General features: G+C 41.2%; 1 protein-coding gene across 8 annotated transcripts; it reads right to left on the bottom strand.

The window, feature by feature from the left end:
- Positions 1–1,248: 1,248 nt before the first annotated feature.
- SRSF10 (serine and arginine rich splicing factor 10) lies at positions 1,249–10,421 on the bottom strand. 8 transcript variants are annotated; one of them, XM_063140792.1, is made up of 6 exons: positions 10,192–10,414; positions 6,724–6,830; positions 5,051–5,152; positions 3,658–3,820; positions 3,342–3,395; positions 1,249–3,208 (listed from the first exon to the last, which is right to left on the bottom strand). In XM_063140792.1, the coding sequence occupies exons 1-6, from the start codon at positions 10,254–10,256 to the stop codon at positions 2,917–2,919; spliced, it is 783 nt and encodes a 260-aa protein (XP_062996862.1). In that variant the 5' UTR covers positions 10,257–10,414; the 3' UTR covers positions 1,249–2,916. The 8 variants fall into 8 exon arrangements, with proteins under 8 accessions (XP_062996862.1, XP_062996861.1, XP_062996863.1 ...); XM_063140791.1 differs by having other exon boundaries at positions 10,186–10,413; XM_063140793.1 differs by lacking the exon at positions 3,342–3,395 and having other exon boundaries at positions 10,186–10,414.
- Between the last annotated feature and the right edge of the window lie 6,385 nt (positions 10,422–16,806).

The following is a 16,806-nucleotide window of genomic DNA, read 5'->3' on the forward strand; positions in this document are numbered from 1 at the left end:
TCCAACTCTGCTATTCTATGATTATCCAGCAATAATCCCAAAGCAGCCCATCCTGTGCATATACACTAGATGCAGCCCCTCAGAGCTAGAAGCTGATGTAGACATTGGCAGCTTTTACTAATTTAGAAACCAGTTAGAAGATACAAACTCAGGCCTGGTTCAGACAACACGCTAAACCATGCTGCTTAACCACAAAATGGTTAAGGGAATGCCCTTAACCATTTTGTGGTTAAGCAGCATGGTTTAGCGTGTTGCCTGAACCAGGCCAAAATCAGTTGAGCAATTTTATGTTAATGTGCAGTCAGTATACACATATAAGCTATGGCATTGCATGGGGCTAAGGATGGCCTTTGTACTGCAGTACATCTGCACCCTAAATTTTGTGCAGCAGCCCCCCACCCCCTTCGAGGTGGCTGGCACCATTTTGCAGGGTGCATTTGGCAAGTGTTTGTTAGCTTGTCAGAGGCTGCCAGCCTGCCTATACCTCCCCTTCTCGCGATTGCCTGTCATCTCACCTACACCACTTCTTGAGAGGCACAACATTCCACCCAGGCAAGAAAGAATTTTTTCCTCGGCAACTTCTGTGCCACAATGACTTGCAAACAGTAGGTGGCTGAAGTGCAAAGGAGTCAGGACTACCACTGAGTAATTTGCTGTAAGATCTACCATTATGCTTCTGTCAAGATGCAGGGAGTAAAGTGACCTCTCTAGCAGAGTTTCTGCAATTAGCATAGTAATCTGAAATACAGTTTTAAGCACTTTTGACTGAGACTTGACCAACTTTGTTTTTGACTATTTAACAAATGATAAAACCCTCCCAAAGATCTTAATTCAGGGGTAGGCGATCTGGTGCCCGTGAGCTCTAATGTGCAACAGGACATTTCTCTTGGTGCCTCCCACATTTGACTTGCACTCAGCCTTTTGTGCAGGTTACTTGTTGTTTATGACTAGCCACAACTCCCAGAGCATTTTGTGGTGGTGTGTAGGACAGTTTATCAATTGTCAAATGTGCCCAAAAATGTCTTACTTGTTGAGCAGCCTTTTGATAGTAGCTGCAAGTATAGCTGTGAACCGCCCAGGAAGCTTCGGCTATTGGGCAGTATAAAAATGCAATAAATAAATAAATAAATACAACGTATTACTCATTTTTATGAGATAAATTTGCTTGTACTTTCCCCCTTCCATCACATATACCTGATCCCATCAGTACTGGTTAAAATTTTAAGCTTACAATAAAGGATTACTGAATTTCTATTTCTTTTTTATTATAGCACATTTGCTAGTTTACAGCAAGCAGAGAATAAGCTGGCTCTTCCTTGATCAAAACATTGATGTTTTAAAGTAGTACACTATTTTAAAAAGAACATATAAAAATACCTTTTTAGAAGCCTCTATAAGAAAGGAAATACAAAGTTTATTTCCACAACTTTCTCTGACCAGAGCTGCACAGTAACACTACAATTTTACATTTTGTTTTAAACTATACATCAGGGAGAAGTCTACAAAAAATAAAGGAACGCAAGTTGTAAATGATTGCATAGCAGAACATTAACTTTTAACATTAAATGAAAAGTTAGAAATACTATCAAATATACAAAGGTTCAAGAATCACCTCTCAAAACATTCCACATCCAGAATTTTAAAAGCCACCTTTATTCCTGAGTGGCCTGTTGGAATAACTAAAACTTAAATCTGAAAGTAGTTTTCTATAGAAACAGACAGTTCAATATTCAATTATCCAACTAAACAGAAGTAAAGGGCCTTTTAAGTGTTTTATATTGGCTTTCACATTTCAATAGAAAAGCTACGTTCTTATTACAACACAGTGCTCTCACCAGAGAATACTTTGAGACTTTATGCCATGGCAACTGTTCATATTCAGTTTCGATACTGTGTTACAACAAATCAAAAGCAAAGGATGCAGCTCTTCTTCACATAAATTGTGATCACACAAGTTGAGATGTGCTATATTGCAACTGGAGCCCTATTTATAATCCATCTCTTGAACAAACAGACTTGCTTGACCTACTACATAGGTTCTGATGTGTAAACGTAGTCAGTTATGTTTAGAGAGACATGGCAATGGGATACACAAGCTATCTTATGTCAATGGCATAAAAAATGTTGTTAAATGTTGTACAAAGTAATCTGAGATGTTTTATTTCACTTAATGCAGCAAGAAACCCTAAGCAATTTGTGATCAACTGCTCACTAAAACTTAAGATACACCACACCGCATACAAATGTATACATATTTACCTAATTATTTAACTGAGTATTTTTGCCTTTAGGGGTTAAATTATCTGTCAGGAAAAGCACCAGGAATCTTGACAAAATCCACAATAAAGCTCTCACGGCTGATTTCTGCTCTTTGTTATACTATCAGAACCATCACTTCAGAAGTTATCAATGAGTACCTCGATACCATTTTTCACAGTACCCCAGGAGCCAGTCATCTTGGCACAAATGGGCATGACAAATGCAAAACTCATTTGAAACTTGAAATTACTAGTTTATATTTCACAGCAGTCACTGTTGCATAATAGTTGCCCAATTTTCCAGCTATAAAGCAGGGATTACTGGACAATTTAAATATACAGGGAAGTTATTCTTTATGGATGAGATTATTAGAATAAGTCTATAAACTATGGTGATAATCAAGGTACCATCGATATTTGAAGCATAAAAATGCAAGTCTTTTACAAAAATATACATAGAAACACCACAAGAACTTCAGTAGCTGCCCATGACATTTAACAAAGTGGACTCTTTTGAATAAGATTCTCAATATTGTATTTTAATAGTAATAATTTCCTGCTACAGGGATAATTGATGAAGTTATTTTAAAGCAATGTTGCAACACCATAACTCAACCGTGTAACTGGATGATACATGCCTAAAAAACAAAGTACACTGTTAATGGCCACTGGACTTGGGACTAGCCCATGACCTGGATTTTGATCTAGATCTAGAATGCGATCTCGACTGAGATTTGGATCTAGCTGGTTCTTTTTTCCTCGATTCTTTTTCATATCTTGAGCTGGACTTATATTGTGTCTTAGAATCCGTTTTAGAGGTGCCTCTAGATTTAGTGCGAGATGCAGACCTAGAACGTGATTTAGCCTTCATTTCTTTTTTGGGTGGTGACTTAGATCGTGATCTTGAATTGGACTTTGACCTTGAAAAAGATCTGTTACGGTGTTTGAACCTATCAGAAAGAGGAAGATAATACATTTGAATATGGACAAGCTGCTAGGAGTTGTGTATCTCACATTAAAATGGCTTACTGTTGCAGGCAGAGACTGTTCAGATTTGAATTTGTTATAGAAAAAGATGTTTACCTATCATTATCTGAACGACTTCTGCTACGGCGACGTCTTCCAGCAGGTCTACTGCTAAAAAGGTACATCAGAAAAAGTAAACAGTGGCATATACCTTTAGAATTATTCACACACCCCCAACTAAAGTTTCTTGAGAGTTGCATTTGTTTTTCATTTTTCTTCAATGATGTACAGACTATTTTTGATGGTTCATGCAAGGTATAACAACTTCCATGCATGTTATAACTAAGGTGACTTGATATCTAGGTGTCAGACAGTCAATATGATTTCTTCTCCATTACACGGCAGCATAGGTCAAGCCAAGTACAACACTTACTTTCTAGGACTATAAGATCTGCGATAGCTGTAGTCAAAAGAACGGCTTCTTGACCGCCTTCTTTCATAACTGCGGCTTCTAGAACGCCTGTATCTATCATAGTCATCATAACGAGAAGAGCTGTAAACATTTCTTCCTTCCTTTGCTTTCATTTGGTTTGGTGCTGCAGAAAAATTGAACAGCAATTCTGTAATATTACATAAAGCAATACCTGAAATTGCACATAAATCATTTCAGTTGGCTTCTGCAAAAACAATACCTTCCAATCATTAGATAAAGGAAATTTACTTAGAAACTTTACCATAATGGCATTTATACATTTTGTGTTCTTGTCAGCATCACCAGAGCAACTTTGTCTAATACGTATTATTACTACCAAAAAAGCTGAATGGGCAGGATACCTCTCTCTTTTATATTAACACAGTGATCCTGTTATCCATTTTGAATTGGTAACCAAATGACTGTACACCAGAGATTAGCCAGGCACCACTGTAAGTTTCCAAGCATGTATGTCCAATCAGGAAGTGGAAACATAAGAGCTATGCTAGATCGGACCAGTCATATGCTCACCACTAATGGATAGTCATCCATCAGGTAAAACTGATCCATTTAAGATCAATATTAAGATTGTGTACTGCCATTTCAGATTTCAGCCCAGAGTAGTTTAGTAGACTGTGCCCAGTGTCTAGAACCACATATACAACAGAAGTTACTGGCTATGAAAAAAGTTTAACTTTTCTATCAGCAAAGTAGTTCTGGAAAAAGGACAATTTTACTACTGACCAACAGCAAGACTTTTTTATTTTTACTCATTTAATTGGTAGGTTTTATATTGATTTATTTCCAGGCAGGTATACAAATCCCTGATAGGGAGCCCATCTGACTTCAGATTTGTAAGCAATATTTCAATAAAAAATGTCAGGCCGCACAGTGGTACTATAATTTTTTATCAGCACATTAAGATATATTCTTTACAATATCTATATAGAAAGATGTGTATATGAAAGTTTCTAGCTGAAATACACAGATACCTTCCACATTTAACTTATTCTATGCAGTTTTCTGGTCAGATCTGGACAAGACTATAATGTAGATGGGTTAAGTCTTGAAGAAAAATATATTTGATTTAATCGTTAAGGTTAAAAAATCAGCAGTGAATAGCAGTCACTGAAAAACTCCAGAAACTTCTACGGCGTCAAGACATACTTCTGCACACGGATTTTTAGGTCTATACACACTATGTTTTCAAGATGTTCTTCTCAACCTCCCACGCAGGTATAAATTCACAGATTTTGTGTCTGCGTAACAAACTGTCACCAAATATACATAAGCCCTAAGTATTACATTTCAAGGCCTAATGAAGTATTTAATTACACAAGTAGAGTGCACATACTTTTCCGATCTCCTTGGGCAAACTGGATTTCTATTTGGCGGCCACAAATCCACTTCCGGTCCAAATTAAGAAGGGCATCTTCAGCATCACGGACATCTTCAAATGTACTAGATGTTAAGGTACTTGGGAATTTGAGGTATTTACAGCTACATAGTTAGCAAGTTTTGGCTTTCCCATAATGTCATCACACACCTTTGTTTACCAACTTGTCCTCATTTTTGGCATGTTCTATGGCATAACAAAAATTAGCTGACATTAACAATATCTATTTTATACTCTGAGACAAGAGGCAAATTTCAGTTAAAGAAAATTTATTCATAATGAATGCCAAATTTCTCTCATATATACCAATATTTCAAAAAGGGTTTCTCTCCCTGAACATTTGCTTTAATATAAGCATTAATAATGTTCATTTTGTGATGAAACTAATACTACAGTTGTTGTTTCCTACATTTTCCACTACTGGTTGAAAAGTTAAGCCAGTATAAAATTACTCCCAATTCTATGTCAAAGGCACATGCTGGAAAATTAAGCTTAGGTCAGATGTTATATAATGTACTAACTCAGATTCTGTGCATCTCTAAGTGACTGATGCAGATTAATTGTCCCTAGATGCCCATGTATCAACTCCTAAGGAAAAGCCAAATGTCACCCTATTACAGGTAAACTCAAGTCAAAACAGGAGTGATTGCATTTCATTGGGAACCACAATTTCAAAGGTACCATTAATATTAAGCAAATTATTACAGGGCCCATAACTAAACTAATCCATAAAAAAAAAAGGATTGGTTAACCACTTACACAATAAGCAAGAGGACAATTCTTATTCTGTAGGATACATCGGGTATGGCTCCTTTTATCTTGGCCACCAGTCAACTTCATCTTGACCTTTAACTCTTTAAGTGCTTGTCAGAAGGACTTGTCATGAGATGCTTGGTCAAAAATGACAGATGGCTTTATCTTTATACTTTGAAAAACAACCTTTTCCCCCCATTTGTAGATAAAGCGAAGCTTTGTCTCCCATTATGGCTTGTCCTTCTTCCAGCTTTTCTTTATCTTTTCTTTTCCCAAACTTTCCCTTCTCTTCAAGCCTGATCCTTAAGAGGTCTTTGGCTTGTCTACTTGCCTTAATTCTTGAACTCTACTCTATAAGGTTCTTTCATGCTTTCTCTTTGGGGTCGCCATTACTGTACAGCTTTACACTCTGAGGCAACAACAGAGGACAGTAAATTAGGGGACAATAATCAGAGCAAGACTTTTCACCTCATTTTATACAAATCTACTTTTGATCAAATTAATCCAGTTTCTACGAAGTTAAACAATAAAATATCAGCCACATTTTGCTAAGCACAAGAACAAGTTTATCATAAATGCCCATTATATATAACTGAAAAGAGACAATTTGGAGGCAACAAATGCCATTTCAGTATTAAAAGCACAAGTCTGAAAATGAAGCTTTCAACAACCAAGCAGACTTTATTAGATAATGGTTTAAAATTTAAGATATGGAAATTTGTTAAAATATTAATTTGTGGGAGAAATGGAACACACCACAACGACATTACATACAACACAGAAGAAAACAGCTTTTTCATTTAGGCTTGTTACCTCATACATAAACGTGAATTTCAAACTCCAACACCCCTCACTAATCAGCCATCTGAAGAAAGGATATTGAACATAAGCAAATCCTCTTGGACGGCGAGTGTAGAAATCCAGGGGTACATATACATCAACAATTGGACCATAACGACCGAATTCACGACGCAAGTCTTCAGACCTGAAACAGAACACAACATTTGAATGTCTTCTCTAATTATAATAAAAGTGAGTTGAAGTTAATAAACAAGTCCACATGAAAACACAGTAACAAAACAATGTCAAGCCTCTATTTGAAAGTTACTATTTTATTATTATTTATTGCATTTGTATACCGCCCCATAGCCAATGCTCTCTGGGTGGTTCATAGAAAATAAAAACACTTAAAAACAATATACAAAAATTAAAAACCACAAAAACATGCAATATGCACATGCATTTAAAACCACTGCAACAGTTAGCCTGAAGTTAGGCTGCAATCCTATGCTGACTTCCAAGTAAACATGAATAGGATTGAGCTGTAAGCTTTTTTTCTTACTACTTGTGGCAACAATCCAAACCCAAATATTGAAATTGAACGAATAGAACTAATCTGAGGGACTGCCTTCCTTAGTACTGGTAGTAGTACCTGGAATTTAACACCAGCTGGGGAGGCTTTGCTTATGGTGCCTTGAGGAATGTTGCAGAGCCTTCTTGGGAGTGGCACCCTGACTGTGGAACTCTCTTCTAATAGAGATTCACCTGTCATCCAGGAGCCAGTTAAAAACATTTATTTGTACAAGCGTTTGAGGTATAGGCAAGTATTTTATCTGGTGTTGTAGTGACGGTTTTATTATATTTTAATGTGTATTTCTAGTTTTAGACATGATTTTAACAGTGTTCCTGTGTTGTATTGTTTTTACATGTGTTTTTAGCCATCCTAGACGCCTTGTGAAGAAGGGAAGAAGGTAAATATAATTTGGATACAGACATTTATCATTGGAGTGCATGTTTTTCATTTTTTTAAAAAAATAAATATGCTCAAGTCACCCCCAAGAGTTTAAGGTTTATTAAAGACAGACAACATGCCACCAATCCTCTTACTCCAAGATGTTGCCAGGACCATGCCCCTGACCTTCAACACTGTCTCCAAAACTCCGCACAAAGACAGTAACAATTCCCTACTGCCTTCCCCAACTCGATGCTTAAAATTAGAGGAGTTGGGGAATAATTCCGGTAGCCACACTGCACTTCTGAGATTTGCAAAGGGCCTAGATTTATAGCTGTAAGCAACCTGGTACCCTCTATGTGTTTTGGAGTATAACTTCCGTAAGTCCCTGCCAGCCTGTCCAATGGCCAGGAATTATGGGAAGGCACCAGGTTGCCTATCCCTAGCCTAGAGGCATTGCGCGACTGTAAGGCTGCCTGCTTCCCAGCTCCAAGTTTGGGAGGAAGACTGGGTTTGTCACACTCATCATGGTGAGTGGAATTGTGTGCCATTGGGTATAATATTTACAGGGCTGTGGTAATGAGATAGTGTATATGACATCTAAATAAAAAACCCACTTCAATTCTATTTATGTGCAACGGTACTGTTAAAGACAAGTTGCTGGGGAACATGGGGACAAGGGTGCTGATGCCTTATGTTCTGGGTTGGCACTGTGTGAACAGAATGCTGGACTAGATGGCCTCTTAATCTCATCCAGCATGGCTCTTCTTAGGTTCTTACCCCCTCATTTTTCCCTTCACTCCTCATTTTTTCCTTCCCATCCCTTGGAAACAATCTTTTAGAAAAGAAACATCTAATTTCATGAACTTCAACCCCTCTTCGTCACCATATTGCCTTTACACATAATTCATTTTGACATAATTGTTTTAAGCTGCAACTCAAAGGAAGGTCATTCAGCATTTACTGCTTTGATGACGACTTCACGAAATATTCTTTTAGAGAAATAGCAAGCAGTGCATAAGGAAAAACCTTCCTACAAACTGCGATTGGGTCTAAACAGCCTTAAAATATTTACTGTGGGGAGGGGAGAAGATAAGAGACACTTCCCCATTTACTTTGTAGAATCAAAAAATCTCCAAAGAGTGATCACTGCACTAGAAGGGGGAAAGAAATAGATTTCTCATGGGAAAATGTTAAAGAAAGTGTTGGTTGAATTACCCTATAAATTCAGGGACCTCCTAAATTTACTCTATAACTGTTTTCTTCCTTAGTATCTTAGGCCTAAATTACACATTGGTAATGTTTTTGTGTTTATCACTATTCATGCCTCCATAATGTCAACACTAAGTAGCCACTATTTAAAAAACACATATTTTCCTACATTGAGATCCAGTTCCAACTAGCAAATTAATATATGAAATAGTCCTCTGGAAGATCGAAGGCTTGGAAAAACTAAATATAAACTGTGCCTACACAGGTGTTTTAATGAGCTGAGGTGAAAATAAGTTTTTAAACATGTGTTAAGTAGTAAGACTACTCTAGATTTCAAGTAATTTCTGAAGTTTTTGAGCTTCACAGTTTAACAATGTGTGTGTGTCGGGAGTGGGATGGAATTTTGGTAAGGAGCCTAACAAAACAAAAGAACCATGTAATTAAGCAAACTGGAATGGAAAGAGGAAGACTGAAGATATCGGTTATGGAAATCACGAATGTAAAGGTAGGAAGGGGAAATCTTAACGGAAATAAATGCAAAACAGAAACTAGAGAGTGATGAGGTCAGGAAAAGAAAATACGGTAGACAAGTCTCTGGCAGGGTTGAGGGTGTATTGAGGAAACTAAGAAACGAAAAAGAGTAACTGGCAGGGGAGGGGGTGGAATAAGTATGACGGGGGTAAGGCTTTGAAAAGAAATGTCCTTGTAACCCGGCGTGATCTTTTAAGAGACATGTGGGGCTGGTTTTATCCATCGTGTGAACTGACTGGGTTTCCCGGAGTTTCACCATTAACTTTTGTAAGCCACCGTTGGCGCCACAAGAAGTTTGAAAAACACAGGCGCAAAACACAGGAATTTAAAAGCCGCCCTCTCCCGCCTTTACTTGGAAGCCAGAGTCGACTCCGCCGAGCATGCTCGGCTTCCCTACGGCTAAGTTCCGCCCAGCGCAGCCTACTTCTGAGAAAACACGTGCACTGTTTCGGGCTTTAAGTGACGTGTGAATAGCGTCGCCTGCACGGCAAAAAAGGTTGAGACACAGAGTAAAATCCAACCTAAGTCCCGCAGTAGACCCATTCAGATAAATGGGATTTATACTACTTACGGCTATGTTAAACGCTCTTCACTTGCACGGGTCTACTCTAAGTTGGGCGGATGCTGGGTTTTACTCACAAAAAGGGGAAGCCAAGTGGCGGAAAGGCGATCTAGAAGGCCTAAGAGCCGCACACGCTCTCGCCGGCGCTGAGTTGGGGCCTAGCGGGCCCGCCGAAGCCTGCGGCGGGCGCGGGGATGGAACGGGAGGGGGAGGGGCCCCGGTCGCGCGCGCGTTCTCGCTCCGTGTCTCGCGCACCGCCGCCATCAAGCCCACCACCGTGCCTTTCCCCCCCATCTCACTTACACACACCTGGTGTCGTCGGCCACGTTCCGCACGAAGAGCGAGGTGTTGGGAGGCCTCAGGTAGCGAGACATGGCGCTCCTAGGAGGCAGGCGGCCGGCTGGCTCGGTGTGGCGGGTGCGAATGAGGGGCACAATCGGCAAAAGCGGCCCTCGGAAGAAAAGAGGCCCTCGGAAGAAAAGAGCGCCTCAGCGCAACCGCCTTGTGGCAACCTCTCGCGAGAACTCGGGCCGCGCGCTCGAATGGCGGGCGGCAAGACGTCGCTCGTTCGCTCACAATAGAGGGGAGGGAAGAGACCACTGCGCATGCGCCCAACGAGCTCCTCGCCGCCGGGTTAAGGCCGGCGTTGCTCTCGGGCTTTGGGAGGCTTTGTGCGCATGCGTTGCGGTTTCATGTGTTTCCCTCTTTCTCTTGTGCTCCAGCCCCCTCCCACTTGGAGCAGCTCTTTTTCCCGCCTTTAGCGCGCGCGCGGCAAGGTTGCCAGTAGCAATTGTCCAGAATGTCAGCCTTCTGGGCACTTGTTAGAACAGGAATATGTAAAACCATTTTTAAAATGTACGTGCGTTTCTAATTTTAGCGTGTTACTTTTATACCTTATTAAGGAATCTTATGCGCGTTTAGGCAGAAAAAAAGTCCTACGATCCCAGCATTCCTCAGCCAGTCTGGGGAACGCTGGGAATTGTAGTTTTTTCTGTCTAAACATGCATAGGATGGTGCCCTAAGATTAGACTAGAGGGGCACTTTGCACATGCTCATAAACCCTCTGTGCTAACATTACGATGTATATAAAAAAACCTGTTCTCGCCTTCAAAAAGGAAAGTCTTTCTGCTCAATGTCTTGGGGGGGGAGGCACTCTGCATATGCTCTGAGGCACTTAAACTGCTTCTCTTCAGCCCTGACTTTAGCCTGTGAATGTTGCCAGAGTAGAAAGTAATGCTGAGTAATCTAGTAAAACTTGCAACCTGAGGGGCGATTATAATAATATCTAAAGAAGCTGCATTCTTTGGTTTGTCAGAGTTGCCTGTGGAGACAGAAGCTGAGAGAAAACCATGCAAGTTCTACAGTGCTGGGGCCAGTATTATTAGTTTGTTGTGGATACATAAGTGTCCTTATTGACTTCCACAAACGTATTGTGCCAAAGATGTTTTTGTTCTTTAAAGGCATATAGAAATGTGAGCCACCATGGTTTAATAAAGCACTCTGGAAGGGAAACAGTTGAGGTTTGGCTTGTCTGGGGAGGCGGCAGTTTACAATAAACCTCTCAAGCAGGTGGAGTCATCGCAAGTCTCCACAGGCCCTTATGAAGCTGCCAGCTGTAATGCTCTTGACTTGTTTTTCATACCCCTTTAACTTCCTGATTTTGCTGCTGATTGTGGTTGAATGCAGTGGTTTTCAGATCCTTTTCAGAGGAACCTCGTTATTTCTGAAAAAAACTTATCAGGGGTTCCTTAATGAGAAGACTGGTAATGGTGATCAAGCTTCTCAGAAAGATACTGCCAATTCTCAGAATGAAGTCGCAAATCTTGAGCATGAGCACCTTGGGAACAAATGGAGCAACTACCAACTTTGGTACCTTAGTCCGGCCTATATTTTGTGTAGCTGAGCCTTTGGTTTGAGAGGGGGTGTATTCATCACAAAATGATCAAAAGCTTACATCAGATTATTTATTAATTTATTATTGCATTTATATCCCACCTTTTTTCCTCCAAGGAACCGAAGGTGGCATACATAATCCTTCTCCTCCCCATTTTATCTTCACGACAACAACCCTGTAAGGTAGGCAGGGCTGAGAGTCTGTGACTGGTCCAAAGTCACCCAGTGGGTTTCCATGGCCGAGTGGGGACTAGAACCTGGATCGCCTGCCTCCTACACCACACTGGCTCTAATTATCTCCATGAATGTTAATTTAAACCACTTCAAACAATCATCAGTTACTAATATTGCACGTAATCAAAATGTAGTTTGCCTTTATATAAGCCTCACAGAGCCTCGTGTGGGACAGTGTGGTAAGCAGCCATTGCTGCAGCCAAAACTCTCCCCACGGCCTGAGTTCGATCCCAGCGGAAGCTGGTTCTCAGGCAGCCGGCTCAGGTCGACTCATCCTTCCATCCTTCCGAGGTCGGTAAAATAAGTTCCCAGCTAGCTGGGGGAAAGGTAGCCATGACTGGGGAAGGCAATGGCAAACCACCCCGCTACAAAGTCTGCCAAGAAAATGTCAGCGAAAGCAGGCGTCCCTCTAGGAGTCAGCAATTACTCAAGTGCTTGCACGAGAGGTTCCTTTCCTTTCCTTATATAAGCCTTTAGAGGCTTCCACCATCAGTGTAATTTCCCAAGCATGGCAACTGGTATAAATGTAAAAGCTAATACAGAAATTGTTATCATTTATCAGATGATAGTTGAAAAGCCAGATACCAATCTTGTTCAGAGGCGCTTAGTAAGGGCAACAGGGTGGCAACTTGGCAACTTCTGCCTGCCATTTAACTGTAATGCACAATCAGCAACAGACTACTGCAAGCATGTGTATGTATTTGTGTCAGGGGAGTGAGAAAATAAAAATATTCAGCTAGATGTTTTCTGAGTAATGAGACATTTGAATTTCAGCAGTTTCTTACAGATCATTGATTCTTAATTTCCTCCAGTGCCAGTTCTCCGACAGGAGAGCCGAAGCAGCCACTAGTAAAGGTGCCAGTGGGAGCAATGTGTGTTTCACCTCTACAATATTTGTTCTCTGGTGGTACTTCCTGTGAACCAGGCATTAATTTGTGCCAAGAATTCAGCTCTAGAACTTGTTTTCAGTGTCTGAAGAACATGGAACCAACAATACAGAATGCCTTTTCTGCAGCATAGGCCAAAAAGTAAGGGACTTCCTGGATGATGCTTCCTAGTAGGATAGAAGTGACAACTACTTGTACATTACAAAAAAGAAATCCAGGACTTTATTATAGCTATAATTTAACAGCAGCAGTATCTCACAACCTCCCTGCCCTCACCATCAAGAAAAAGAAAAGCAAAGTACATGTGCTTTAAAATATGGATGTTAACAGTGCGTTAAAACATTTTAAAATTTTTTTTAAATTAACCTGCCAGTGCAAATGCAAATAAACTCCATTGTTGTTATCCCCATATTGCAGTTTTAGGGGAACTGAGAGAGACTTAGAACTATCCTGAAGTGTAGACAAGTGTTATCCCCAGGCTGCAGGGGGATGGGCATTAAAGCTGAGACAGAGCAGTTTATGACAACCCTGCGGTATAATTCACTGGTTTATTCTGATCTAGTGTTTACCTACTTAGGAACATATAATATATATAAGCGGGCTGCACTCATTTGATTCCCATACCACTGCCCTTGGCTGACCAGCCGTAGTTTTTAGTGATACCACTTTTAAAAATAATAATTCTCAATAGTTTTCTTTCTTTTATCTTTTTATCTATTTTTGTTCCCCGCTCTGGAATCTGTTTTGATATTTGTGTAATTAAGCAAGCTTCTGGAATCCCAAACACACTCAGTAAGAAGCCCTACTGACCTCAATTGGGCTTACTTTGGAGTAAACATGCTTTATGGTTGCAATGTAAAAAACAACCTAAAATGGCAGAGTGTTTAATCTCAAAATAGATCTGATTGTGCTTATAATAGAATAACTGCAGCTGGAACACATTAAGCAACATTTGCTGTCTAGACAGGCAGCTACGACCAGATGGAAGGGAAGCTAGTCCATCTTAAAATGTTTTAAAAGTCACCCTCAAAAACTCCCTGGAAAGGAAAACGGACAAAATGGGGAATAGCAGAGAAAGGTAGCAAAAATGTTGGAGAACATACCTTGATAATGCTATAAGCTCAGTGCGTAATTTCTTTTGATCACAGTTTGCATTAAAACTGCAGGTATGAAAATAGAGGAAGCAATTCAACTTCCTTCACCTGTAGCCAGTATGGCCCATGGTTGGGAATGCTGAGAGTTATTGTTTAAAACATCTGGAGGGCAGTAGGCTCTGTGTGTGTGTGTGTGTGTGTGTCTGTCTAGTTTAACTAAGATGCCACGATAGGAAAACGGGATTTTTTTTAGGCTGGGTATATATGACGGTAAAATGGGCAGAGAAAATAATTGATGATGAGTGTATGAAGCGTTGCTGCAGCTCACCCAGGGTCCTAATCTAGTTCAACTTCTTGCACACCATGTGCCTCATATCTAAAACCTACTAGGTCCTTTATCTGTCCTTTCCTGATGCTAGTGGAAGGCTTGTCTGATCCTTTCATTTAACCTCATTGCTTTTGATCAACACATGTCCCAACTTAATCTTTCTCCCAAAAGTTTGATTTTAGAGCTAAAGGACCAACCTGTGCAGATAACTGTCCTTGGAAGCTACGAATATGCTTCAGAGGGGTCCCCAAACTTTTTGGGTTGGTGGACACATTTGGAATTGTTGTGGGTACACTCACAAAATAGCTGCCATGGGGGTGGCACATGTCCATACAATGGCTGCCCTGCTGGACATGGCCATTCACAGAACGCTCATTTCCCAGAAGCAAAGTAGTGAGACTAAAAGAAATGTAACTTGCTCAAGAACCTAATACTAAGTAGATATGGGGTCTCCGCTGCAAGAGCTTTTCTATGCAATGCTGTTAATCAGCTGTATCTACTTTTGGTTTTAATCACAGAATTGAGATCTAGCACTACATGAAGAGTGTTTCCTTTTCTGTTTTTCCATTGCATAACTCCCTAGGGTTATGTATAGCAGAACAGCACAAATACACAAGTGAAAAAAGCAGTTTCTTTTCCTTTCACAATTAAATATATGTTCTTCACTCTGAAAAAAACTCATCAAAAGTGCCCATTAGACGCAGAAACAAAACTGGAGGGTGATGACATCATCTAATCCATCAGCAATGATGGGAATACTGTCTCTGTCCACAAAACTTCCAAGTACACATCCTGGCTGAAAGCCATTGATAAGACCTCTCATCCAGCAATAGGTCTAATCTTTTTAAAGGAAAAATGTTGTGTACTATCATCACTCCATATGCAGACTAGGGGTGTGCACAGACCCCCCGCTCCGCTTCACTTGCAGATCCGCCATTTTCCGGATCGGGCCGCTCCGCTCCGCTCCCGCTCCGCCCACTTCCGCTCCGCTCCGCTCCGCCCGGAGCTCCGGATCTGGATCCGGAGCTCCGTTTTCCCCCCCCATAGGCTTGCATTGAAAGCTAAAAAATTATACAACTTTTTTTCTGTTCAAGTTAGAAACCTCATGTTTGGCACCATGACACCTCATGGGGATATACACACGCATGCCAAGTTTCAAAGCAATCCCATCATCCCCTGATTTTTGGCGAATTTTTGAAAATCGGGCACCCCACACACAACATCCCTGCGAGGTGGGCAGGGGAGGAGGGAGGGAAGGCAGGCAGGCATGCAGCTGGCATTTCTGGGGGCATAAGGAAGTGAGCCAAGGATAAGCCAGTAATGCATAGAAAATGGAATAAATCAATCAATAAACAAAGGAGGGGTGGAATTAAAAGCAGCAGTGTTGCTCAATAAACAACAAGAAGAACTTTTTTTAAAAGGCTATATCTGTCTTTTACCAGCAATAGGGGGACGTGCCCGGGGGAGGGGGAAGTAGCTGCCAGTTCAAGACACTGACAGCCACAGCTCCGAGAAGAAGTAAAACGCTCACTTCGACTCAGAACAGGCATTGCTCCACCACTGAAAAGTGACCATTCACTTCAACTCATGAGAGGCATTGCTCCACCGTTTTACTCTCTTTGGAAGGCTCTATGGCCTTCCAGTGCAAGAGAGAGTGGGGGCACGTCCACGATGAGATGCCCTAGGGGAGCTCATCCCCTTGCACCACATCGATTCAGTTGTTCCCCAAGGTTAGGGTGGGGAGCAGTGCTGTGTTTTTCTATCTCTTATTCTTGGCTTAGTATATGATTTCAGGTTGTGTTTGTGCATTTGGTGGGGCTACTGTGTTAAAAAACACGGGGAAAAGCCCGTTCAGATGAAGAAAGAGAAGTTTCCCAGAATCCCAAGTTACCTGTTTTGCCTATGCCCTCCTCCAACTTTGGGATCATCATGACCGGGAGCTGACTCTGCCCCTCAGCCCTTTGAAAAAGGTATTTTTCCCGCCGATTTTTTAAAAACGTCTAGCCCGCGACCCGTACGATGCAGAAAGTTGAGAGTGGTCTCAAAATGACCCCCATCCACGACTCTCTGTGCACAAGAATTTTCAGAACGATAGCTTAAACCCCCCCCCCCAGTTATCCCCGATTCTTTCCCTCAATGCAATCCTATGGGCGAAAAGCCGAAACGCAGTTTGAGCCCCGCGGTTGACCCGATTTTTAAAAAAATATTGCACGTGAACCACAGCACGCAGAAAGTTGAGAGTGGTCTCAAAATGACCCCCATCCACGACTCTCTGTGCACAAGAATTTCCAGAATGATAGCTTCAAAAACAACGTAGTTATGCGCGATTATTTGCCGCAATGCAATCCTATGGCGAAATGTTTTCAAGATGGCGACCGGAGCGCTCCGCCTGAACTCGGAGCTCCGAAAAATGGTCGCTTCTCTTCGCCTTGCTTCTAGGGGGTCCGCGGTCCGCTCCTACTCCGCCTCTGGGTAAGGCGGAGCAGGC

Source organism: Elgaria multicarinata, chromosome 13, assembly GCF_023053635.1.
Source record: "Elgaria multicarinata webbii isolate HBS135686 ecotype San Diego chromosome 13, rElgMul1.1.pri, whole genome shotgun sequence".
Taxonomy (NCBI): Eukaryota; Metazoa; Chordata; class Lepidosauria; order Squamata; family Anguidae; genus Elgaria; species Elgaria multicarinata.